At 58.6% G+C, this 23609-nt stretch overlaps 2 protein-coding genes across 11 annotated transcripts; one reads left to right on the top strand and one right to left on the bottom strand.

The window, feature by feature from the left end:
- Window positions 31–10914, bottom strand: PTCD1 (pentatricopeptide repeat domain 1). 4 transcript variants are annotated; one of them, XM_018040199.1, is made up of 9 exons: window positions 10846–10914; window positions 9312–9792; window positions 7765–7905; window positions 6325–6543; window positions 5626–5727; window positions 4189–4887; window positions 2965–3081; window positions 2138–2320; window positions 31–508 (listed from the first exon to the last, which is right to left on the bottom strand). In XM_018040199.1, the coding sequence occupies exons 2-9, from the start codon at window positions 9768–9770 to the stop codon at window positions 326–328; spliced, it is 2103 nt and encodes a 700-aa protein (XP_017895688.1). In that variant the 5' UTR covers window positions 9771–9792; window positions 10846–10914; the 3' UTR covers window positions 31–325. The 4 variants fall into 4 exon arrangements, with proteins under 4 accessions (XP_017895688.1, XP_017895685.1, XP_017895689.1 ...); XM_018040196.1 differs by having other exon boundaries at window positions 10816–10888; XM_018040200.1 differs by lacking the exon at window positions 10846–10914 and adding an exon at window positions 10744–10802.
- Window positions 11055–23300, top strand: CPSF4 (cleavage and polyadenylation specific factor 4). Of its 7 annotated transcripts, none has more exons than XM_018040206.1 (8): window positions 11055–11328; window positions 14157–14207; window positions 14662–14814; window positions 16523–16618; window positions 16968–17061; window positions 18141–18213; window positions 19671–19763; window positions 22392–23300. In XM_018040206.1, the coding sequence occupies exons 1-8, from the start codon at window positions 11226–11228 to the stop codon at window positions 22458–22460; spliced, it is 732 nt and encodes a 243-aa protein (XP_017895695.1). In that variant the 5' UTR covers window positions 11055–11225; the 3' UTR covers window positions 22461–23300. The 7 variants fall into 7 exon arrangements, with proteins under 7 accessions (XP_017895695.1, XP_017895694.1, XP_017895691.1 ...); XM_018040205.1 differs by having other exon boundaries at window positions 19668–19763; XM_018040202.1 differs by having other exon boundaries at window positions 19593–19763.

Raw genomic sequence — 23609 nt, 5'->3', positions numbered from 1 at the left:
CGACTCCTCCTCATCTGTGCTGTGACCTGGAGCGAATTCACCCCCTTCGTCGTCACCCTCAGATGGGGATGGCCTGAGATGACGGACCGGGGTGGCCCACACTGCTCTGGCACTTGCCACGAACTTGTTAGGCACCTGGGCCAGCATTCGTCCTCAGACTGATGCCTAAGTTGAAACTCTGATCCTGGACTTTCCCTCGTGCTTGCAGCTGCCCCAGCATGTTCAGTGTCTTTCATGTGAAGGAGACTCTTGGGGTTCCCACAGAGCCCCATGAAGGCTGTGCACTTTGTTCCAGCTCTGCTGGGGGTCCCCTAGGACCTCCTCCTCACCTGCCCCCAGGGCCTTTGTCCATATCAGCCTCGGTGATGGTGTCCTGGTCTCCTTTTGGTTTCGTCTGGAACTTCTGCCACGGGTGGGGGGTTTCCTCCGCTGGCATCCCTTTCAGCCACTGCTTGTAATAAGCCCGGAAGCCATCAATCTTCTCCAAGTAGGTGTTTTTCCCCTTGTACTGTAATTGGAAAAGCATGGCGTTCAGACGGGCCACAATGAGACTCTCCGCCTGCTACCTACAGCGGACCCCAAACCGCAGCAGGTGGCTCAGGCCTCAGGGAAGCTGTTCTTGCTTCCAGTTGGTCAAAAGGAAAAGGGCAGAGAAGCTGCTCAACACAGAGCAGAGACTTCCTATAGTCTGTGCTGTGGAGCCCCTCTAGCCAGGGATGGAACCCCAGCCCCCTAAAGCTAGACTCGCTGGGTGCCACTGTCCTGCCCCCGCTGCTGAGCACCTCCTGCTTGGCACAGGCACTGCCGCCCTCCCGACTGTCACCTCTGCACTGCTGCAAGGGCCTCACGAGGTGGGACAAAGAAAAGGAAACGAGACGTGCCAGGCAGATACCAAGAGAAAGCCAACAGAGGAGCACACAGATAAAAAGACAAAGATGCGTGAACTAAGCACTGCTACCACATGATGATAAACGAGTTGACTCAAAAGGTTGAGCGATTGTGAGCGTGTATCTGATAGAGCCTGAGAGTTTGTGCAGTAAAAATTTGACAACAGACACAAGCTCCCCATCATGAATAAGTGTGAACATATGAGTGAATACAATAAGTTTTGGGCCTGTGGTAATTGGTGACTCTTGGTTGAACCTGAGAAGACCCCTAGTGTCCTCCATGGAGGACTTTGCAATATGGAAGGACTAGAAGACACTTGCAATATGGAACCAACAAAAGCCTAGCCTATAGAGTATGTAAAGAAGTCAATAAAACAAACCATCAGACAGTCAAAAATGCCCAGCCCCGCTTTCTGCCCGGTACACTCTCCATGGCCGTCACACTAACTCTTACTAAGCCTTCTTTTCGATGGCATTCAGCATCCTCCCTGCACAGCCATCCCTGACCCCAGCCCCATGGCTTGGTATGTCCTGGCTGACTTGCTCCCTACCCATCAGGCCACAGAGCCTGACGCAGTAGGCCTCAATACCAGAACCCCAGAGCCTGACACCTTCGGAACAGCAAGGAGACAAGTGGCTGCTACAGAACATTCTGTCACCACCCTCCTGCCATCCCCATTCACTCAATGAACAACAGTCTGTGCTGGGCACGCGACAACAGGCAGCGACCCGGGACCCCGGTGAGCAAGACAGACAGTCCCTCCTCTAGGGGTGTTCACTCCTTAAAGTGAGGGTCACACACGAGTACACGTGAGTACGTGTGGGTACAGGCCGTGAAACAGGATGAAGAGGAGCCGTGATGTAAGGAGGTGGCCAGTGGGGCCCTGCTAAGGAAGAGCCACCCGAGCTGGGACCAACAGGATGAGAAGGAAGCAGAAACGTGAAAAGCAGGGGAGCCTGCTGGGAAGATGAGAACCCTGAGGCATGGAAGAGGCTGGTGTTATCTAGAAGTGACCACAGGCCGGGGGCTGACAGGGTGCCAAGGGGAGAGCGGCCTGATGGGAGATGAGTCACGTGGACAAGGACCGGCCAGCTATGGTCTGAGAAGTATGGGATCCTCCCCCAGGGAAGCCACGGACAGTTTAAAGTGAGAGGATGCCAATCCCAGGAGGTCAGCATGGGGGTCGGGTGGGTGTGAGGGTGATGCCGGCTAGGGAGACGATGGGCACGTCAGAGCCGGGTGCGCTCACCCGGTCAAAGCTGGGTGGGTACTGGGCTGCGAACTCCAGCTGGCGGATGACCACTTCGTTCACGGGGACTCTGTTCTGCCTCATGTCCTTCAGGATGTCGATGAGATAGGCGTAGTCCAGCTTCTTGACGGCCGCGTTGATGAGGGTGCTGTAGATGTGGGCGTTGGGGCTCATCTGGGATTCCTGGAACATTGAGCGAGAGGATGGTGGCGGTTGGGAGAGTGCGGCCCCGTGGGGCACCTCATACTTGGGGAGCCACCCTGCTGCCCGGGCCTGCTCTGCAGACCAGCCCCCAGGGGTGAGAGAAGGGCAGGCAGGACCTCGCAGCAGCAACATGCTGTGCTCCCCACTCCACATGCTCCATCCCAAGGAGCTGGAGGCCCTGCCCTCTCAGCCCTGAAGAACCTGGAGACAGAGCAGAGGGTTGTTCTGAGATCAACGCACTCAGGCAGTAAACCATGGGCAGGAGATGCCTCCTGGGGGTTCACCGCACACCTGTCCCCAGAAACTTCTGGCCCTCCCTGCTCCATCATGGCCTCCATGCCCCTAGAGGGTTGCGGCCAAGAGCCATCCGCTCTCCTCAATCTCACCCCATGGCCACACCTCAGTGAGAGCACCCCAGGCTCAGTGTCCGTGCCTGCGGCCCCTCACCAGGGTCTCCTTTCGCCCAAACTGGACTAATGACCCTTTTCACTTGAACCTCAAGACCTCACTCTCCCTGCCATGCTCCCCTGCCGCTTACCCTGAGGACAGAGGCCTGGGGGATTCGGGAGGCCCCCACCCCCCCACGCTCACCCCTGGGGCCTGCGCGGGCGGGGCCCACTCACCCTCATGTCCGAGAGCAGCTGCAGGCCATCATCTGGCCTGCGACACCCGATGGCCAGGCTGCAGAACGTCTGCAGGTTGGGGACAATGCCCCTCTTTGCCAGGACGGGCAGCAGGGCCTGTGGGAACAGAGGCAGTGTCACCGTGAACTGTAACCCACCAGCGCAGCGAGAGCCTTCTCTGGTGCAGCCCGCGGCTAGGTGCTGGAGATGCCAGGGCACGGCTCTTCTCCGAGGCCTCACGGCTCCCCCTGCTGACCACCCTGGGCGCCGGCCTCGGCCCAGCACTCGAGGCCGGGGGTCCTGCCCAACACCTCACTGCCTGGCTCCCTGGATTCAGCTGCTCTGTGAGGACACCCTCCGCCTGCCAGTCCCCAAAAGGCCATCTCTCCTCTGGATCCTCCATGTTCCTGCTCCTCCTGCTCCTCGACAAGCCACCATCCACCCTGTGCTCAGGACTTGGACGTGGATCAAGCACCAGGGGCCTCAGGGGATGGCAGTCCTGCAGTCCAGGGCCGGAAACAAAGCCGACAACAGCGTGTGCAGTGCAGGCCGAGGGAGCCCCAGGTGAGAGGAGAGGAAGAGGATGCCTGCTCAGGCCGGCTGGGTCAGGGCGGGTCCAGGGAGGGGCTTGAGAGAAAGCTGTGATTGGCACAGAGGGCCTGAAAACAGGCTGCTCTGTCATCTTTGATGCTCGTAAGAGCCCAGATCAGAGCTTCTGGCAAGAAGGGCAGCACACAGAAACACGTATGAGTGGACAAAATCCCGTGAGGACCCTGGTGTCCTCGTGTGTGAAACCGGTAAAGCCATGGGCGGCAGAGCTTCCTGCTGTGGTCAGTGGAGACACAGATGATGCAAAACTCAGGACGGCATCAAGCAAAGTGAGTGTGACAGTGGGCGATGTCACTGAGGCTGGCAGGGGGAGGGGTATGGGGGCTGAAGGGTGGGGACCTCAGGAACCACCAGCCTCTCAGGCCATGTGTCCCCAAATGCTGCGTCGTGTGAGGACTTGTTTGGGGTCTGCCCCCATCGCTGGGAGCCCCCCTGGGAGGGCTGGGGGTATGGCTGGTCCACCACTCGATTCCCAGTTGTCACCCAAGCCCAGGCCTGGAACAGGGGCTCTGGGCACCCTGCCCACCTGTGGCGGGAATGACTGACACGCCTGCAGGAGAGAGTCCAGGGAGGAAGGAGGAGGGAGCCCTGTGCCTCCTCCCCCGAGCCCCTCACCTTTGCCCCCTCCAGGTCGCCCAGCTTGCTCTTCTTCCTCATCAACGTGTTAAAGAAGGTCAGGTCGGCCTCTACCCCGTGTGCGTCCAGGATGCTCAGCAGCGAGGACTCTGCGGGGCTCCCTGGCTCCACCACCTCCGCCAGCAGTGTGAGGGTTTTGATGTCAGGGCTAAGCCCGTGCTTCGCCATATTGCCGAGGAAGCCCTCCAGGCCCCCCATCAAGGCCAGTCTGTCAGCGGGGGTGCTCACGGTCCCAAAGGAGACCACAGCCAAGGGGGCCGCCACCGGGGTCAGGAGGTTGACCTCCAGCCCCCAGGGAGGCGGCTCTGGGGCCACAGAGGTGCGGCCCACCATGCGATCGGGCTCCGCCTTGGTCTCCAACCCAGACTGGGCCTGCTCGGGGGCTCTGGCCTCCTGAGGCCCCTCAAGTGCCTGAGAAGGTTCCAGAAACAGCTGCCTCTCCAGGGCCTCCACGTGCAGCTTGGCTGACAGGGTGCGGTCCGCCCCGACCTGGGCTCTCCTCCTGGCCTGCTGCCCCCTAGCCGGGGGCTGGAGCAGGGCTGTCTCCTCCCTGGGCCTCAGGAGCACCGCTGAGGCCACGGCCGGGTCCCCCAGCCCGCAGTCCCGAGCTGCCCCCAACAGCAGGTTGTAGCCGTGCTGGCTTGGCTGGAGCCCCAGACTCAGCATCTGCCTCCACACCTGCCGAGGAGAGGCAGACTTCAGCCGCCAGCACCCTCCGAAGAGCCTTCAGCAGAGCAGGCATCGGGGCAGCAACCAGTGGGCAAATGGGGCATGATAAAGACTCCAGGCTCTGGGCAAATGAGGACCCAGGAACCTGGGAGCCCCAGGACCCCACACAGGCACCCTCCTCCCCTCCTACATATGTGTTAGTCGCTCAGTCGTGTCTCACTCTTTGCAACCCCATGGACTGTAGCCCGCGAGGCTCCTCTGTCTATGGGATGCTCCAGGCAAGAATACTGGAGTGAATAGTCATTCCCTCCTCCAGGGGATCTTCCCAACCCAGGGATCACATCCATGTCTCCTGCGAAGGCAGGTAGATCACTAGCCCACCTCCCTTCCTGGTTCACCCCAAACTGTGTCGCATTTCCACCCCTCTGCTTCTCCCAGCCCTTCTCCCTACTCCCAGGGGAGGAACGGCCAGAGAGGCCAGGTTCTGCAAGAGTCGAGGCCAACTTAAGGGTTGGCTTCAGCTGCACTTTCTGAGTGCCTGCTGTGTGCCCATCTGTAAAACTTGGGGAACAGTGTGCTCTGGGAAAGCCCAAAGATCACAAATAGAAAAACACCCAGCACGGGGCAGGAGCAGGTGCTCAAGAACTGCACCCAGAATCATTTGCCCCCAGCACAGGCACGTGGAGGGGGAGCGAGCAGGGCAGCGAGTGACAGGAAGCAGACAGGAAGCAGAGCCGGGGGACGGACCTGCAGGGCGTATCGGAAGCCAGTCTTCTTGTCCTGGATGCAGCCCATGAGCAGGTAACTGAAGGTCTCCTCTGTGACCACGTGCCCTTTCTGGATGATCTCCTAGGGGAAGGAACGAAGCGGGCCTGCTGGGACTCTGCAGGAGAGCCGAGGCCCAGACTCAGGCCCACTGGGTCTGGCTCAGGCCCGACAGACACCCCACGGCAGGCCCAGAGCTGCGTGTCCTGAGCAGTAGGGCCCGAATCCGGCGTGGGCCGGCTCCACACCAGCCGCGGAGCAGAGCTCCCCGGGGCCTTCACGCCCGCTTTCCCAGGCCTCTCTTCCTGGCTCTGCTCCTGTCACTCCTGTGCGGCCCCTCCACGAAGATCCGCCCAGTAGCCACTCTTAGCCCGTGCACACGAAGCTCTGGAACTGCCCCAGCGGGCACCGATTCCTCTTCAGCGCTGTTCATCTCACCAGCGAGCGCCCTCAGCAGAACACGGCAGCACACACGACCCCCTGCCCTCACAGGGCGGGGGCCTCCCTGTCCCACCCAGGGCTCTGACCATAGGGACGCCTCGGTGAGCCCCAGAGGCTGACAGGGGGCCTGTCTCATGGGCACTTGAACCTTCCTACGCGAGGAACACAGAGGGCACATCCTCAGCCCGGCCTCGCAGGACTCACTCTGAGTGAGGAGCAGGAAGGAAGGGGTGGCCCCACCTTAAACACATCCAGGCACATCCTGAGGTCCGCGCACAGGGCAGCCATCTTTAGCAGGGCGTGGTACGTTTTCAAGTTGAGCTGGAAGTTTCTGGCCTGAAGCTGCTGCCGTAGCTTCAAGGCGCTCTGCAGTGCGGAGTCCTTCCAAGGGGACTCAGCGCACACGTTGAACAGGGCTGTGTAGGTGGCGTCTGAGGGCTCCAGGTCCCGCTTCTTCATCTGCAGAGAAAGGGAGAAACTTGGAGGTGGCTCTGGGATCAGCTGGATGCACGGGACATGGGGATAGGAGGCTAGAGAGGACTCTGCTAAAAGGCAGAGCCGACCAACACACAAGAGTTGGGCTCTCCAAACCCCTGACTCAACCTGAGGGGCCCTGAGAGCTGTCCTTGCTTGCCAGAGGCACCAAACAAGAAAGCATCCTCCCCAAGGTACTCAGCAGCCCACCCTGGGCCTGAAGTGCTCTTATGGCAGGGTCTTCCTGATGCTCCTGCCCTCTGGCCGCCCAGGCTGCCCTGACTGTTAAGATCTGTGGGACAGATCTGATCTGGGAAAGGGCAAGAGGGGTAATCAAACCCCAGCTCCAATGTTTAGTAACTGAGGGGTCGTGGGCAATCAGCTTGTCACTGGAAAAATGGGGGTGATACGGTCACACTGGAAGGTTGTTACCAAGGAGACCGTCTTGGGAGAGTGGCCCCTGGAGCAGCAGCTGGGAGCACGGCCCTGCAGCACATCTCAGGCCTCCCCAGCCCTCCTCCTGCCCGGCTGACGCTGCTTAGCAAGCCCTCCTGGTGACGGAGCTTGAGAAGCTCCTGGTAAAGCCAAGTGCTCGCTATTTCCCAGAGAAGGGCCACCTGACCAAGGGCAGCAAGCAGCTGCTGCAGAGCGCATTGAGCCCTGCTCTCAGGCCGTGGCTGGGCTCAACTCCAAATCAGCACTCGAGACAGGTAACCTCAGACACAGCACTTCATCTCTCCAGGCCTCAGTGTCCTCACTGGAGAAACGAAGACAGTGATCCCAGCTTCGAGGATGGGGGGACGCTCTGTATATGTTCACAAATTCCAAAGACGCGTACTAAGGACTTAGTACAGGCCAGGTACTGGCCACTGGGGTTACCAGGACAGGCAAGGCCTGTCTTCACTGAGCTTACTCTCTAGAGGGGAGACACACGACAGGCAAATAGGTAACCACCAACAATAATAAAGATGTGGAGAACACTCAATGAAAAGCAGCTGGAAAGGGCACCTTCGTGGTGGATAAAGCACTCTGCCCCAGGTGATGTCACCTGTGATAAGACCACAAAACTGAGGCTGGAGAGGTGAGACTGTCCACCCAGGGTAATGCACTAGCAGGGAACACATTCAGGACCTGCGCCCAACTCTTCTGGGGCCCAAAGCCCGAGTTCTAGGGCGCCTGGCCTGCCGCCCCCTGCCCCATGCTCACGTCGTTGTAGAGCCTGAAGGCCTTCTTCAGGTAGCCAGCCCGCCCGCAGCCCCCGATCAACACCGTGTAGTTGCACTCGAGGGGCTGCAGGCGCTCCTCCTTCAGCATCTGCCTCTCAAACAGGTCCAGGGCCTCGGCCAGCTGCGGAAGGGGTCGGGGAAGGGAGGACACAGGGAAGGGGGCTCAGCAGAGGGAGAGAGACCGAGGCTAAGCGACCCTCCCTGAGCTCAAGCCCAGGCCGGCCCAGGAGCCAAACACGCACCCTGGGCCTCTGCCACCAGCCTCCCGGTCCCTGTGCTTCACTGCAAGGGGACTGCGTGGTGGCCAGGAAGGAAAGCCCACCAGACTCCCACCACCTATGAGCGCTCTTGGCCCCACGACTGTGGGAGACCTCCCTGAGCACAGGGGCAATGCCCAGGTAAACGAAGATCTGAAGGAGGTGAGGGAAGGAGCCAGGTGGCTCTCTGAGGGAACAGCCGGTGCAAAGGCCCTGAAGCAGGAGTGTGCTTGGGAGCTGGGGGGTGGCTGCAGGGGAGAGAGTAAAGAGGGGAGGTGCAGGCAGACAGGGAGGGAGGCTCAAGCGGGACAGGAGGCAGGTTTTGCAGGCTTCACATGCTATCACGAGGACTCTGGCTTCTATTTCTCAACTTTTCATTACGGAAAATCTCAAATATACACAAGCAGAGAGCTGTAATTACAACAACTATTAATGTTTGGCCAATCTTGATTCATCAATAACCAGCGCTCCTCCTTCCAACTCAATTTTTTTTTAAAGCAAATTCCAGACATTTTATCACTTCATTCACAAAAGCTTCAACATATACCGCCAAGAGATTTTTAAGCCTAAATGGAATGTCATTATCAACACCTAAGAAAATGAACACCCCCACTGTCACTGAACACATGGGGAGTGCTAGAGGGAGGAGAAAGCCCACCTGCTCTCTGCTCACGGCTCCGTGTTTAAGTCCATGTCGGGGTAAGAGGAGGAGAGAGCCTCTGGGAGACTAATGACAAGTGTCATAATGGCTGATGGGGGTGGAGATGTGAGAGGGGGGTGGGGGGGTGGGGAGGAGAAGGCTAGGCCTGGGCATTCAGGGGGAGGGTTGTGAGAAGTTAGGATAGGAGACACTTTGAAGGCAGAGTTGGTGGGAGAAAGACTTGGGGTGAAGGGATTTGGCCTGGACAGATGGAAAAACCGGGTTACCAATTAGTGAGATGAAGAAAGTGTAGAGAAATCGAGGTTGGGAACAAGAATTCCAGGCCACTGAGGGTAAGTGTAACAGAGATGGTGAGGAGGCAGCTGGACACACAGATGGGGAGCCCGTGGGACGGCCGGGTTGGTAACAGGAAGATGAGAACGGCATCGAGGAGGGGGCACAAGAAGCCAGGCGGCTAGAGGGTCGCCTGAGGCAGCACTGGGGAGAATGAAGACAAAGAGGGGAGAGGAGCCCTGAGCATCCCACCAGGACGGCAGGGTGGCCCCTCACAAAAGACTGTGGCGCCGCGGAGGCAGGAGTCAGGAGCAGCGGAGTCCAGAGCTTCCTTACCTTTCCTTCCCTGATCAGGCGTTTGCACTGAAAGAAGTACCAGTAAGGGGTGTTTCTGGGGCCCCGCCATGGTTTTGGTTCCAGCTCCCCTTCCTCATCTTCTTCAGTATTCTGTTCCTTGAGTCGCAGGTTATACAGCTGCGCCGTCGATTTGTGGAACACTCTCCGAGAGGAGTATTTGTTGGAGAGAGTCCCAAAGCTCTCTTCCTCCCCTTCCTCCTGGGTGGCCGTGGGGCTGGGCTGGCCGGGGTCAGAGCTGAGGCTGCCTGTGTTCTTTTGGCTCTGCGAGCCAAGGGGCAGCTGAGAGAGAGAGCTGGAGAAGGCTGCTGGCACTGGCCGAACCCACCCTGCGGCCCTGTCTCCAGCCCACCTGGCTCTGAGAGGGCCAAGGTGGCACAGGATGGACAGTCTCACGGGGCGGGGGCTGGAGAAGAGCCAAGCAAGCCTCACGAAGTCCATTTCTGGCGTTCTCCTCCGGGGCCTGGCATAGGTCAGCAAAACAACGAAAGTCAACTTCGTTGTCACAAAAGACAGAAAGAAGAACGATAAGTGGTACAAGCAGAAGTCCTGAGGTCAGAAAGCCTAGGTTCAGATTGCAGCTCCACCAAACCATCTTTGTGTCCCTGAGCACTCACTGCTCTGGCCTCAGTCTCCATGCTTGTAAACCAGTTACCTATAACATCACCCACACAGCACCATGGCAACGATCCAACCTCAAGATATCAGGGTGCAGGCACAGGATGGTGAGCATCGAATAAACTACCGATCTGGACCATTCTGCACCTGGTGAGGCTCCAAGAGAAACACAGAGCGAGCCTGTATGTAACTTTAAATTTTCAAGTAGCCACATTAAATAATGGGTTTACACACATTAATCAAAAGACAGAATTGTAATCACTGATACTGAAATCGCTACCAGAATGCTTTTAAAACAAACTCATGCTCTATTACTATAGAGTCTTCTTTCCCAAGTATTAAGTAACAAGGTCCTATCGATCTGAGGAAGCAGCGATGACTGTAAATGAGTTTGTAGCAGTTGTGGATACTCTTATCTCCATCATTTACACTCATCCCTATTTGCAATCGCGACTTCGTTTTGGGCACAGACAACGTCAGGTGAGGAAAAAGTTGCTAAGTTTCACTTATGACAATGAAGGTGTGATTTCTTCCTCTCCGAGCTTTTCCACCCGCCTGGGGTTAATAATCCCTGAATCAGAGACCCGCTGCCGCCGTCCTCTCCCCGGGGGACCTACCCCTCCCCAGACTCTCCCGGAAACCTCAGGCCGACCAGAGCCCTCTCTCCACCGGCCTCCACCTCCGACCCTTGCAGCGATCCTCACGGCCCCTCTGGCCCGCCTTTGCTTGGCGCCCGGGCTCCTGAGAGGATCAAACGAGAAACTCACTCCAGGAGCCCGGCCCAGTGAACACGCACCTCGGCCCCCGAGCCCGCGCCACCCCTGCCCCGCCTCGCGTCACGGCCAGTCCCGACCCCGCCACGCCGCACCGCGTTCCCAACGCGCTCTCCCAGTGCGACCTGGCCGGTCTCGCGCACGCGCGCTCCGCGTCGCGAACTCCCGGCGCGGTTTCAGGTCGCACACTGAGGTCAGCGACGGGGAGGGGTATGCGTTCGGCGAGCGGCTAGTCGAGCCTAGCGGAGCGGCCCGCACTCTGCGCTCCATTGGCAGGGCCTGAACAGGCGAAAAGGACCGGCGCGGGCTCCGGGAGCTCCCGGCATCCCTCGGGCGGCGGCGGCGGCGGCGGCATCGGCAGCGGAGGCGGCGGCTGCGAGGCGAGGCGAAGCGGAGAGAGGCGAGGCTGCGGGGCGCCTGTGCCTCTCAGCCGGCGGCGGGTAGAGGTGTGAGGGCGGCCGGGGACCTGAGCGGGAGCCGGGCCGGTGTGGCCGCCGCCGCCACCATGCAGGAAATCATCGCCAGCGTGGACCACATCAAGTTCGACTTGGAGATCGCCGTGGAGCAGCAGCTCGGGGCGCAGCCGCTGCCCTTCCCCGGCATGGACAGTGAGCGCGGGGTCGGGGAGGGCGGGCGAGGGGCGCGACCCACTCAGCCCCGGGACCTCGCCCCTCTGGTTCCTGGACGTCTTCTCCCTCCGCCCGGGAGCTCCTCCCTTTCTGTCCTGGGACTCCTTTTCCCCCGATTCTGGGACAACCCCCCCCTCCCGTCGTTATTTTGACTAGGGAGCCCCCCGTTCCCGGGGGCTTTTCTAACTCAGGCTTCAGAAAGGCAGGGCGACGTCGGGCAGTTCGAATAACTCTTGAAAGAAGGCGGGTATTCTGATTTGGAAATCCTGCCCCCACTGGCACACACTCCCCAGCTACAGAGACGTACTAAGATAGCCCGTTTTCCCACCTCCAGCCCCACTTTGAGCGCCCTCTTCTTGCTTTCGTCAAAACTGGGCCGTTGGAGGAGTCTTGCTGCGGGAAGGACCCACGTCCCCTTCTCTGTAGGAGACCCCCTACAGAGACTCTTTCCATCTACAGTTCCCGGGCTGTCTCCCGTAACTACCTTGAGGACTCTCAAGCTCCATTTTTCTCCTAGGACTCGCGCTCCTGGGAGCCCATCCCTCAGTATTTCTCTGGACCCCACCTCTGGGTCTTTCATCCACCCAGGCAGCTACTTAAGTTCCCTTCACTTCACTCGCCCGCATCACACGGTGAATCCTGGCTTCCCCCGTCCCACCCCCAACTCAGGCGGGATGTCTAGCACTTGACTTATTTTATTTAGTTTGGTCACCCCACCTGGCTTGCTAGGATCTTGGTCCCCTACCAGGGATTGAGCCACGGCCACGGCAGTGAAAGCGGGGAGTCCTAATCACTGGACCACCAGGGAATTCCTTGAGAGGTCTACCAGTTTCCTTTCTCCTTTCCAGACATACTTGAAATCTAATGCTATAACATTACATCTCAGAGGGCTCTTAAAGATCATTGAATTCAAGCCACAGATTGGCCAGCTGAGGCCTGGGTTGGGGAAAAGGACTTGCCAAAGACCACTGAGCTCCAGATGGAGCCAGGTGAGCTAAGCAGGGCTTTTGATCTTTCCACCTGCAGTTCCTGGGCTGTCTCCCGTAACTGCCAGAGGACATGGGCCACAGGCCCCCGTTCTTCCGCCTGTGCCTGGGCTGGTCGAGTCTGCCTGCAGCCTCATTCCCTTCAAGAGGCCACACTTCCATGTGAGATAATGCTCACACTCCAGAGACATAATCCAAACAGCCTTACTTTACACTGTCTCCACTGTACACAGCTTATAAACTGCTGCTCACGTTCAGATACTCTTAAACATACTTGTCCATGCACGTGATCGCTTCATGTTTGTACATTCACTCACACATGTGGCCTTTTCCTGGGCCAGTGGCACTAGCTGGAGGCCATCCTCCTCCATGCAGGGCAGCTCTCTCCCTCCCGCCCCGCTTCAGCTTGGAAGCAGATACTTGACTCTGTGAGGGCAGGTGCAGAGGTGAGAACAAACCTGTTCTTAGAGAAGGTCCAGGACACACCGGGCCACAGGTACTGCCTCTGCCTTGGGAAGCGCCCTCAGCACTCGCGCCGCCTGCCCAGCATCACGGTCAGTATATTAGAGTCCAGGGAGGCCACGGCCCTCTCTCTCTCATCCCTACACCTCATTCTGTCTTATTTTTTTTTTAATATTACCTAGCTTTGTCGGGTCTAGTTGTGGCAAGCAGAATCCTCATTGCAGCTCTCGCGCTCCAGAGCACGGGCCTAGTTGCTCTGGGGCATGTGGGATCTTAGTTTCCTGACCAGGGATTGAACCTTTGTCCCCTGTATTGCAAGGTGGTGGATTCTTAACTACTGGACCACCAGGGAAGTCCCCATTCCCATCTTGATGTGAAGTAGACATATCCATTCTGTCCTGAAGGCAAACTCCTTTATCCTGTCTGCCTAAAACGTGACCCCCAGGACAGTGGACTTCAAGGAATGAAACAAACTTAACCTCTGTAAAGGATGAAGGCCCAGAAATACTCTTAAATGGTACTTTTCTAATGTATTAAGACTTCTCAGACTTTCTTGAAATGCAAACAAGTGACACCCCTGTGACTCTTACTGTTGTAACCTTAAATCTGTCCTAGCAAAATCTGCCTCCTTCCAAGAAGCCTACGAGTCTCTTGCAAGTTAGCAAGCAGAGGCATGCAAGTGGTCTTTAGAGATAGTATCGGTGGGTTTCCTAAAATGCCTGCTGATAGAAAGCTGAGAAGCCACAGACGGTTTATTCTGGTGGCCATGGCAGGCGAATTCTCGGGCTCCTTGGGACGGCCCTGGACCCCACTGGCTTCTCAGCGCCCAGCTTTTACTCTCCTGCTCCCCTCACCTGAACCCGCTACATCTGTGGGAGCGGAAGTCCGCGCTCCTTTAATTATTCCATGTTGGCGTTGCATACCAAAAGCAGTCCTGTTCTGGTGTCTTCAGTGACGCTCTTCCCTCCAGAATAGCGTCTCCGAGGAACCCGCCTCTTCTGTGGGGCAGGTTCCTCCTGAGAGTCCCCATTGGCTTGTTCTTCTTAGGAGATCATTCCATCCTTCTGCCCCCAGGTTAAGGAGCCCCTGAATCAGCCCTCTGGAAGGTCTGGGCAGGGGGTAATTAATCTCTGTGACCTTGTGCTCCGTCCTTCCTTCTCCCATCCACTTCTGACTCCTGGAAAGCATTTTGCTTATAGGAGGTCCTGGATGTCACAGTGGGGAGCTTTTCTCCTTGCTTGACTGGGTTTCTGTTTCCTGTACCTTGACTCCTCTGTGGGTTAAAGGCCAGAAGGGTCCCCACCCCTGTGTTCAGATGTCACACCTCGCCCTGTTTGACACCTCTCATTCTTTCTCCAGAGTCAGGGGCTGCTGTCTGCGAATTCTTTTTGAAAGCTGCCTGTGGCAAAGGTAAGAGACCCTCCCTACATCCCCACGAGGTGTCCTCCACCACCCTGTCCCTGGGCAGACCCACAGGCTCTCGGATCCCTGGTTGGCCCTGCTTTCTGCAGCTTCACGGTGTCCCTAGGTGTGTTTCCCCATCCCCAGTCTTTCACTGCTCCTACAAATGTTGACGTGTCTTCATATTACCAGAACTCTTCTTTAAATTAAGAAAAATGCCCCCCTTCTCCCCACCTCCCTTAGGCTTCTTCAGTTTCCGTCTTACAGAAATACCTGTGATACCTCAATTGGATGTTTTAGATTTTCCCAAGACACGTTACAATAAAATCCACAACTATTAAAACCTGAAGCGTGTGCTCACGTGCAGCCTGAGATCACACCGCCCTCTGCCGGGGCAGCTGCCACGTTCCAGGACACGCGGCTAGCGGGGGCAGCGGGTCTTCACACCCACCTTCCCCGGCAGGGGGCATGTGCCCGTTCCGCCACATCAGTGGTGAGAAGACGGTGGTGTGCAAACACTGGCTGCGGGGGCTGTGCAAGAAGGGGGACCAGTGCGAGTTCCTGCACGAGTACGACATGACCAAGATGCCCGAGTGCTACTTCTACTCCAAGTTCGGTGAGGCGTGGGGCCACCGGGCTGGGGGTGGGGAGCCCCGGGCTCCGCAAGCCGAGCCTCGGGGTGTGCGCCGCTGCTCCCGCGCCCCCGGTGCCTGCCGGCCTCAGTGGGCCCTTTAGTTGTGGGAACTTGCGGTGATTCTCTCATGGCCCCCGCGTCTCTGTAGTGCTTCCGTTTTCTGAGCACTTGCGGGTACTTTGGGAGGTTAAGGCAGATCCGGGTCTCACGGTGGGCACAGGAGCAGGGCAGCTGGCTGGGGGCCTTGTTTCTGCCCCAGTGAACCTTCTCCCTTAGTCAGCCGTTGCTGCCGGAGTGGTGACTAGAGGCCTTCCCTCTAGAAGTGTGATCCCAGGTAGGAGCTGGTCTGTCCTCAGTTCAGTTCAGTCGCTCAGTCATGTCCGACTCTCTGCGACCCACAATGAACTGCAGCACGCCAGGCCTCCCTGTCCATCACCAACTCCTGGAGTTTACCCAAACTCCTGTCCATTGAGTCGGTGATGCCATCCAGCCATCTCATCCTCTGTTGTCCCCTTCTCCTCCTGCCCTCAATCATTCCCAGCATCAGGGTCTTTTCCAATGAGTCACCTCTTCGTATCAGGTGGCCAAAGTATTGGAGTTTCAGCTTCAACCTCAGTCCTTCCAATGAACACTCAGGACTGATCTCCTTAAAATACTTCTTAAGAGTAGCCGGTGGGGGGCGCTGTCTTCTGGTGGCAGAAAGCCCTCCTCTTTTCATGAGAAACGGAGATTGCCTCCGTCTCTGCTCAAGGGACAGTGGCCTCCGCCGAGCTGAGTGAGCTGTGTGGAGAAGCCAGGCTGGTAGGGCTTGGTCAGGGCTCGGTGGAGCTGGCGTGCTCCCCGACGCAACTAGACTCCCGGCTCTGCCCTGGACAAGGCTGCCCAGGAGGAAGCCCTGTTGGTCAGGACGAGGCTGGGCCCTGGCCGGGGGACTGCTAGCCTCAGGCAGGGGGCTGGAAGCCTGTTGTGCACTGTTGTCTGAGGAGATTTAATTCTTTCAGCAGCCCGACAGGTAGGCCTGCTGGCTTGTTAATGATAGTTGTAGCTTTTTTTTTTTTTTAGTTGTAGCTTTTTTTGTAGAGGCAATATAAGCTGGTTTGATTCCTGGATGGGAATCAATCCAGAATCCTTGCCTGGGAAATCCCATGGACAGAGGAGCCTGGCAGGCTACAGTCCACAGGGTCACAGAGAGTTGGACACGACTGAGCAACTAAACTGCAACCAGAGGGCCCCAGCTGTGAGTTCCCAGAGCTTCCCTACTGTTGTCCTGAGAGGCAGTCCTCAGACCTTCTCCCTGTCCCAACATGAAGAGCATATCAAAGCAGACCGGTGATTTCCTGCTGGTCTCAGCTGGTGCGTTTGCACATCTGGACCCCCCCCACAATGCCCAGGACGCCTCCTCTGGGTGAGGGGTGGAGCCGGGAGCTGTTTGACGAGTTTGACGAGGTGTATCCTAGCATCTGTGACCCTCGAGGCAGCACAGACTGAGGGGGAAGGACCATCCCAGCCCAGGTACAGGCCAGGTGACTCAGGCTCCGAGACACACTGCCCTGGGTCTCAGGGCTCGCTGGGCCAACAGGGCACCGGAACCCCCAGCCCTCCCTGCTGTCCTGCAGCCCAGGCCTCCGGAGAATCAGGGGTTGGTCTGGGTCCAGCTCCCCCCAGACCCACCCCTGTCTGGTCCCTGCAGGGGAGTGCAGCAACAAGGAGTGCCCGTTCCTGCACATCGACCCCGAGTCCAAGATCAAGGACTGCCCGTGGTACGACCGCGGCTTCTGCAAGCACGGTAGGTGTGAGGTGGCAGGGCCCCCGGCCAGGGGACCGTCCTCCCCGACTCTGTGCACGTCCCGCCTGTTCCTACACACACTGTGTTAGGCCTCTGGGAGCTGGTGAGGCTTTGTCACACCCTCAAGTCCCTCCCCAGGCCAGGTGCCCCTGGACCGCATCCTTACCTGGATTTCTGACCAGGAGACTAGTGTTTAAGACGCTGTGTGTCCTGCCCGCCGGCCCTGCTGAACACGAGGCAGAGCCAGCATCTGAAGCCGTTTTTGCACTCTGACCCCCGGGCGTTGGTGTGGGCAGGGCTCTGACTGGCAGAGGGGATGGTCTGAGTGGCCCTGTGCTCGGCTCTGCAGGCCCCCTGTGCAGGCACCGGCACACGCGGAGAGTCATCTGTGTCAATTACCTCGTGGGATTCTGCCCGGAGGGGCCCTCGTGTAAATTCATGCAGTGAGTACCAGGCCCTGTGTCCCCGTGTCTCTCCTGGGCCCACCTGGGCTTTGACCACTGGGCAGTGTCATCACCGGGTCTGGGGAGGGGCCACTGCTGCTTCTGAGCTGGGAGGTGACTCTGCCTAAACCAGGGTTTGACCTTTACTGGGTCACAGTCTATCTTAGCCTCAGATAAAAACTCTGGTCCCCGTACTCCAGAAAAACTCAGACACACATGACCTCAAGCCAAGAACCTGTGCCCTCAAGGAAGGAACTTCAGTTTTCAGCAGGGCCTTCTGCATGAAGGCACTGGGCTTAGGCTTCTCTGGACACGGGTTCATAGACCCTCGTGTGAAAGAAGGTCCCCATTTCACACATGGGAACATGGAGGCTCCAAGCCCCGCCACTGGCCAGGGGCAGGTGGGGCAGGTCGGGGCACTTGGTCAGAGGCAGGTCTGTGGCCTCTAGAGCCCAGTCCTCCTGCCAGCAGGGCCCAGCACCCCTCCCCTGGGCCTCAGGGCCCATCTGTCACTTTGGGTGGTCGTGGGTGGCGGCACTGGGACCCAGAGTAGTGTCAGCCCAGCCCCACCCCTCGCTGCCTCCGTCCACACTGCTGACACCCACATGGCAGCCATGTCCTGCTCGCTGCCACGTGGTGGGCAGGTGGCGGGTGCTGCTGACTTGGTCCTTGTCCCGCGCAAGGCCGGGAGCCTACAGGTGACCCAGGGGTTCCTCTGTGTGGGCAGGGGCGTGGGGGGGCATGTCCACCAGGACTCTGGGCAGAGGTCTAACGCCGTCCCTGCAGCGCAGGGTGTGTGCCAGGAGGGCCTCTGTGCCCGCCAGCCGTGTTTACTTGCTCTCTGTCAGCACCGCTCACCGGGGCGCACAGCTAGGTGTAGGCAGAGCTGGGTCTGAGTCCAGACGCCTCAGATCCGTCCCGAGGCCCGGCAGAGCTGAGTGCCAGCCCCCGCCCTCCGTCCACGTAGCTTGTGTGGCCCTGGGCTCAGCGAGAGGCCGGCTGGGATTTTTCTGGGGCCAGAATTTGGGAGCCCGCCTGCCTGGCTCCTCTCTCAACTCCTCTTCTCCTCTCGTGACCAGCCCTCGATTTGAACTGCCGATGGGAACCACCGAGCAGCCCCCGCTGCCGCAGCAGACGCAACCACCCACAAAGGTACCGTGCCCCGGGCCCGCGGTGGTGCGGGGCCTGGCAGCGCCCTGGCCGCAGCGCACTCACTGCCTGCCCCAGTGTGGGGTCTGCCGGAGAGCCAGCGGGAGACTGCGAGAGGAGGGTGGAGGTGGGGGCCGGAGCAGAGGGGAGTCACCCGGGTTCCAGCAGAAGCTCCAAGGGGGCAGAGCGGCCGGCACCTTCTCGAGGTGGAGGGTGGCCTGCTGTAGCCAGACGCCCGCGGGGCTCCTCTTCCTGTCTCGCCTGCGGGCCTGGGAGCGGCCTGGGCGCCCCATGTCTGCTGCGCTGGCTGCAGGCCCTTCCCTCCACAATGAGACTCGCCCGAGGGGCCCGGCGGGGCGGGAGCAGACCTGGGAGCAGAAGCGAGGCCGCCTGGTTCTCTGGCCGGGCCTGAAGGTGGGAAGGGATGCTAGGCACAGAGGCTGAGGGACCAGCTGGCTCCAGTCTCCTAGGTGAGGGGGCCCCACTCCCACCCCGCAGTGGGCCATTTCCCTCGAGCAAAGGAGAGGGAACTGCCCTGAACGCATGGGAATCTGCGGCAGTGCCCCCCAAACCAAGGGCACTTTGGGTTTGGTTACCGGCGGTGGATGGGTCCCAGAGGAAGGCCGGGTGGGTGTCCCCGGCAGGGTCTCAGCTGGCCGATGAGCTGCCCAAGCCTCACCTCTCACCTGGCTGGACTCTGAGCCTGCTGTTGGAGCCCGGCCTGGCCCTCTGTCTGTGCTGGAGGTCGAGCACCCTCACCACCCTGACCCCCACCCTCCCGCGGGTGTGGGATAAACCAGCAGAGCCGGGCGTTCCCAGTTCCCAGCTCAGGGCTCCTGCGCTGATGGGCCCAGAAGCAGGGTCCCACTGGGTCGGGCAGTGGCCATGCTGTCCAGGCCCCGCCGAGGCGCCCTGTCCCCTGTGCTCCCTAGCAGAGGGCCCTCTCAGCCCCTAGACCGCAGGTCAGCATGTCAGCCTCCGACTCTTTTCTGTGACTGTTGCCCGCCGTGTAGGCTCTAAACAGCTGGCTGAACCAAGCGTTCATCCTGACCTGAAGCTAGAACCTCACAAACAAAAGTAAGGCCTGCTCATGCCCTCGCCCCGCCACCCCGGAGGCCGCCTGTCTCTCTGGTGTTTTGTTTCCACTTTTATTTTTCGTTTCTGTGTGTCTGCATGGTGTTTTCGGGCAGCGGCTCCTGCCGTCGTCGCCAGGCGTTTCTTTCCTGCCTGCTCTCCCGAGCGGGGCACCGCGGAAGCCCTTCTTGCGCTGGCCGCGGCCGCGGTCGTGCGGGAGGAGGCCCGCCCTCTTTTCTCCTCTCCCCATCGGTAGTCTGCCTGCACGCGTTTTCCGCAGTAAAACCGTGTTGTGTAACTCTTTCCAGCAAAGTAACAATCCGCCATTACAAAGGTCGTCCTCCTTGATCCAGTTAACGAGTCAGAACTCTTCTCCCAACCAGCAGAGAACCCCGCAGGTCATCGGGGTCATGCAGAGTCAAAACAGCAGTGCCGGCAGCCGAGGACCCCGGCCACTGGAGCAGGTCACGTGCTACAAGGTGAGTCCTGGGGCCGGCGGGGCGTCTTCCACAGGCCACGCCATCCCCTCCTTCCCCAGAGAGTTAGCTCATGTTGAAGAATGAAGACATCTTTGTTTTTGCTAATTGGAAGAGAAAAACGGGGCCACTCCGGTGAGCTAGACCAGGCCACTTCCACGACACACTAAGGCCAGGTTAACAACTAAACCCCTGCTGTTGAGTGAACAGATTGCGCACGCAAGAAAGGGATGGCAATCTTCCAGAGCCCAGGAACGGAGTGAGCCCTGAACCTCTGGGGGAGGCGGGGTCCTCACACCCGTGGCGCACCCGAGGGAAAGGGGCAGAGCGTTAGATCTGCCTGGTGAGGAGTCAGATTAGGACACGCACACACACACAGTGGGACGTTCAGGGGAAGGGCACGCTTTCTAAAAAAAACTTACTAGAAAACTGGTCTCACTCTTGGCTCTGGGTGGAAAGTGGGGTGGGGGGAGTCCTTTCAGAGTTGGTCGTCACTGGTGGCCAAGCCCTTCCTCCTTGAGTTTGAGCCTTGGTGAGGGCTGAAAAGCCACAGGCCAAGTTTTCTAATCTAAAACAGCCCCCTGGTAACGTAGCTTCGAGATATTTATTCTCAACCCAGCCGACACAGAATTCCCACAATGAGGTTTCCCCAGAAGAGAGCTCGTGACTAAAAAGTACAGAAGGCAGCAAGCACCGGCGAGTGAGTCAGCAGGAACGGCCAACAGAACTGGGTTCACAGAGGCTTCAGATTGGGGGGTTAGATGGAAGACAGCATTAGTACAGCCTTCTTGTGAAGACTTCCGGAAGATGCAGAAGAGTGGAGGCGCACAGTGGGTGCTGTCCTTTATCCCCGCCTTTCCTGAGGGCAGCCACCGGCCTTGACCATTCGCCCGCCACACTGTTTGCCGTGCCCTCTGCACTCGCAGCTCCTACAGGAGCTCCACTCGGAGACGTGCTCTTCTGAACTTCACACCAGCACAAGGACAGGGCAGATTTTAATGTAAATAGGGCCCTCGGGTGCAGTGTCCTCTGATCCCTTTTACCTTACATTCTGAGTCTGTGTCACGATAATTACTCCAGTGTATTTCACTGGCTGCGTAATTTTACCAGTTCTCTGTTGGTAGTTTTAGTTTTTGCTGCTAAAAACAGCACTGAGCCTGACTGACATGGGTGAGCTCTCGTCTGGTGTCTGGAGCACCCACAAGTAGAAGGGCCGAGTCAAAAACTATACGCTTATATTGTTCCTGGAACTTGCCTTCAGGAAGGGCTGAGCCACTATGGCCATCAGACACTCACTGAGCACCTCCTCTGCCGTCGCTCCTTCCCAGGAGGGGTCTCTGTTCGGAAGGAAGGGCAGGCAGGTGCCCAGACACCAAAGTTAGGAGTGCCCACGTGTGTAGGGAAGGCCTCACAAATTCATGAGCTTGAGCCCTGACTGGTGAGAATGTGGAAAGGGGACTGTGGAAGCAGGTGAGTGGAGGGGAGGGGAGAGGTTGTCAGATGGCTTCCGACCAGGCAGTTCTCAAGAACAGTGAGGAGCCTCAGGCGTCCTGGGTCAGCCGCGCTGTCACCTTGCCCCTCCAGGACTCATCAGCAGGGCCTCTGAGGAGCCAGCTTCCGTAAACAGACAGGGCTAGGGGACAAACCTAACCACCCCTTCCTGCCGCAGGCACAGTTGATATTAAAGCCACCTCGGGAATCCTGGAGGCCAGTAGACGTGCCAGGTGCTGTAAGCGGAGGTGCTCAGTTCCTCCCTCTGGTTACCATGTCTACCAAAGGCCCAGCTGGCAGCTATACAGGCCAGTCGTGCACACGACTTAACACCTGCAGATTAGACAGGCTTGAGAACTTGGGGACCATGGGGTCGGGATAGAACAGGCCAAAGCCCCAGACCGAGGAAGTGAGGACTGAGAGGGCACTGGGGGGCTGGTGTAGGGTGGGTGCCCCTACCTGTCTCCTGACCCCTTGTTTAGTGGTTGAGGCTGCCTTTTCCTTCCTTATAATCCCCTTCTGCTCTCTGAGGAGTAATGAGAATGAAGAGAAACTAAGGAAGGGTCTTGAATCATCAGCAGCAGGGACAGGAAGCCAGGCTCAGGGCTAGGTTTTTAAGGAGATTCTACCAGATCTGTTGACCCAAGTCTAATCAATTTTCCCGTCTCTCTGATCCCTTAAGCAAACCTGGCCCAGGGGTAGCTTAGACAAGTATGCAGGAGACAGGAGGGAGAGCCCTTTGGGTGCAGCCCACCCTCTGCCCACGCAGTGAGTCCCTGAGTTAGGGGAGGAGCCTGGGGGCTTCTCCCACACTGCCGCCTCCCTGTCCCCAGGAGCCCCAGAACTGTGCCTCAGAGGTGAGTGGCTGGCCAAGTGCAGAGGGGCTCGGCCCCTGCTCAGGTGGGGTGCTCTGGTGCCGTGGGCTTTGCTCCTGAACCCAACCACTGGAGGCTGCTGTGGCCACGTGCTTGCTTACGCCTGTGGTCCCTAGGTCGCTTGGCCTTCTGGAAGTCCCTTTCCCCACCAAGCGCCAGACTTTGGGCATCCCCGTCCTCAGCCTGGCGCTTGGTGGGGTGCTGCCTCAGTTGAGAACTGCATCTGAAGCAGTGTTTCTATTTGTTCCCTCCCCGCTGTTCCCAGTGTGGTGAAAAAGGACACTACGCCAACAGATGCACCAAAGGGCACCTGGCCTTTCTCAGCGGACAGTGACAGCAGCTGGAGCCGGCTCAGAGCAGCCTGGGGGGCCCCGTTCTGGGGGCTGCTCTGGGCCATTCCTGGGAGTGTGCGTTTAACTGTTGCATGCCAGCGTTGGTGCAGCTCTGGCTGGAGCCGGCAGGCAGGCACGCTGGGTTTTATTCTTAGGGGCTACGTCTTGTCAGTATCCCTATCGTTTTGCCGTAATCTCTTTTTAGAAGGGGGACGTGTGTTCCAGTCTGGCCCCTCGGGTTGGCCTCATGTCTGTCGAGGTATCAAAGCCTCGTGTCTGGGGCCCTGCACACCACCCTCAGGAGGGAGGAGGCTGCAGGAAAGGCCTTGTGCTTACAGCAGTTGGGTACCACGGGCAGCCCTTCCCCTTGGGCCTCCTTAAACAAGCTGCAGCCGGGTCACGCCCACTTCCTCCCTGTCCTGCCGCATCAGAAGCTGTATCTGTTGGCGGGGTTTGGACGAGCCGGCCCTTCAGGGCAAGCTCCAGTGTGCTCGCCGCCTCAGCCGGGCCCTGCTCCCTGGTGGCCATGGTTGAGGAGGGGTGCAGGGCCAAGGCTGTCTAGCGTGATGGCCTGTCCTCTGCACGCATCTCGGGGTACCTGCCTGTTGACGGTGTACCTTAAGCTGGGGCCGCCAGCCTTTCCAGACACGCAGTTCACCTGTGCACCTACCTCCCGCGCCGTTGAGCATCTGTACTGTCAGATACCTTGGGCCCAGAGGAGAGGCACTGTCTCTGAGCCTGGAAATGTGAAACTGGCGCCTGCAGCCTGCAGGGCAAATGGGCCTGTTTGAGTTCAATTACAGGAACCATTTTTATGCAGTTGATTAAAGCTTGTTTTGTAAGCTGTGTCTCATTACTTCAGGGACTCCATGACAAGGAGAAGGTTCTTGCTGCTGGCTACATAAGCTTTGATGTTGGTGCTCCCTTTTCCCTTTAGTGAAAGTAATCACATGACAGGAAGTGATGCTGGGGAGTCGGGGTGGCGTCCTGGAAGCCTGGTCATGGACACAGTCGCCTGGCAGGTGTCCCTCATCTCAGGTGTTAGGAGACTGGTTCTTTCAACTTCAGATCTTGCAGGAGGTGATCAGCCACAGCATCTCACCCTTGATATTCCACATGTGTGTATGCTCACTACACACCCCTTAGTAAGA

Source organism: Capra hircus, chromosome 25 (assembly GCF_001704415.2).
Source record: "Capra hircus breed San Clemente chromosome 25, ASM170441v1, whole genome shotgun sequence".
In the NCBI taxonomy this organism is placed as follows: domain Eukaryota; kingdom Metazoa; phylum Chordata; class Mammalia; order Artiodactyla; family Bovidae; genus Capra; species Capra hircus.
This window is presented reverse-complemented; position numbering and strand designations above follow the sequence as displayed.

Bases quoted from the DNA above. Each gene is read 5' to 3' on its own strand.
- PTCD1 (XM_018040199.1), bottom strand. From the start codon at position 9,770: ATGGACTTCGTGAGGCTTGCTTGGCTCTTCTCCAGCCCCCGCCCCGTG. The intron at 7,906-9,311 runs GTAAGGAAGCTC...CCCCTTCCGCAG, and splicing joins GCCTGATCAGGGAAGGAAAG to CTGGCCGAGGCCCTGGACCT. The intron at 509-2,137 runs GTGAGCGCACCC...TTCCAATTACAG, and splicing joins ACCCACCCAGCTTTGACCGG to TACAAGGGGAAAAACACCTA.
- CPSF4 (XM_018040201.1), top strand. From the start codon at position 11,226: ATGCAGGAAATCATCGCCAGCGTGGACCACATCAAGTTCGACTTGGAG. The intron at 17,062-18,140 runs GTGAGTACCAGG...TCTCGTGACCAG, and splicing joins CCCTCGTGTAAATTCATGCA to CCCTCGATTTGAACTGCCGA. The intron at 18,214-19,592 runs GTACCGTGCCCC...AACTCTTTCCAG, and splicing joins AGACGCAACCACCCACAAAG to CAAAGTAACAATCCGCCATT.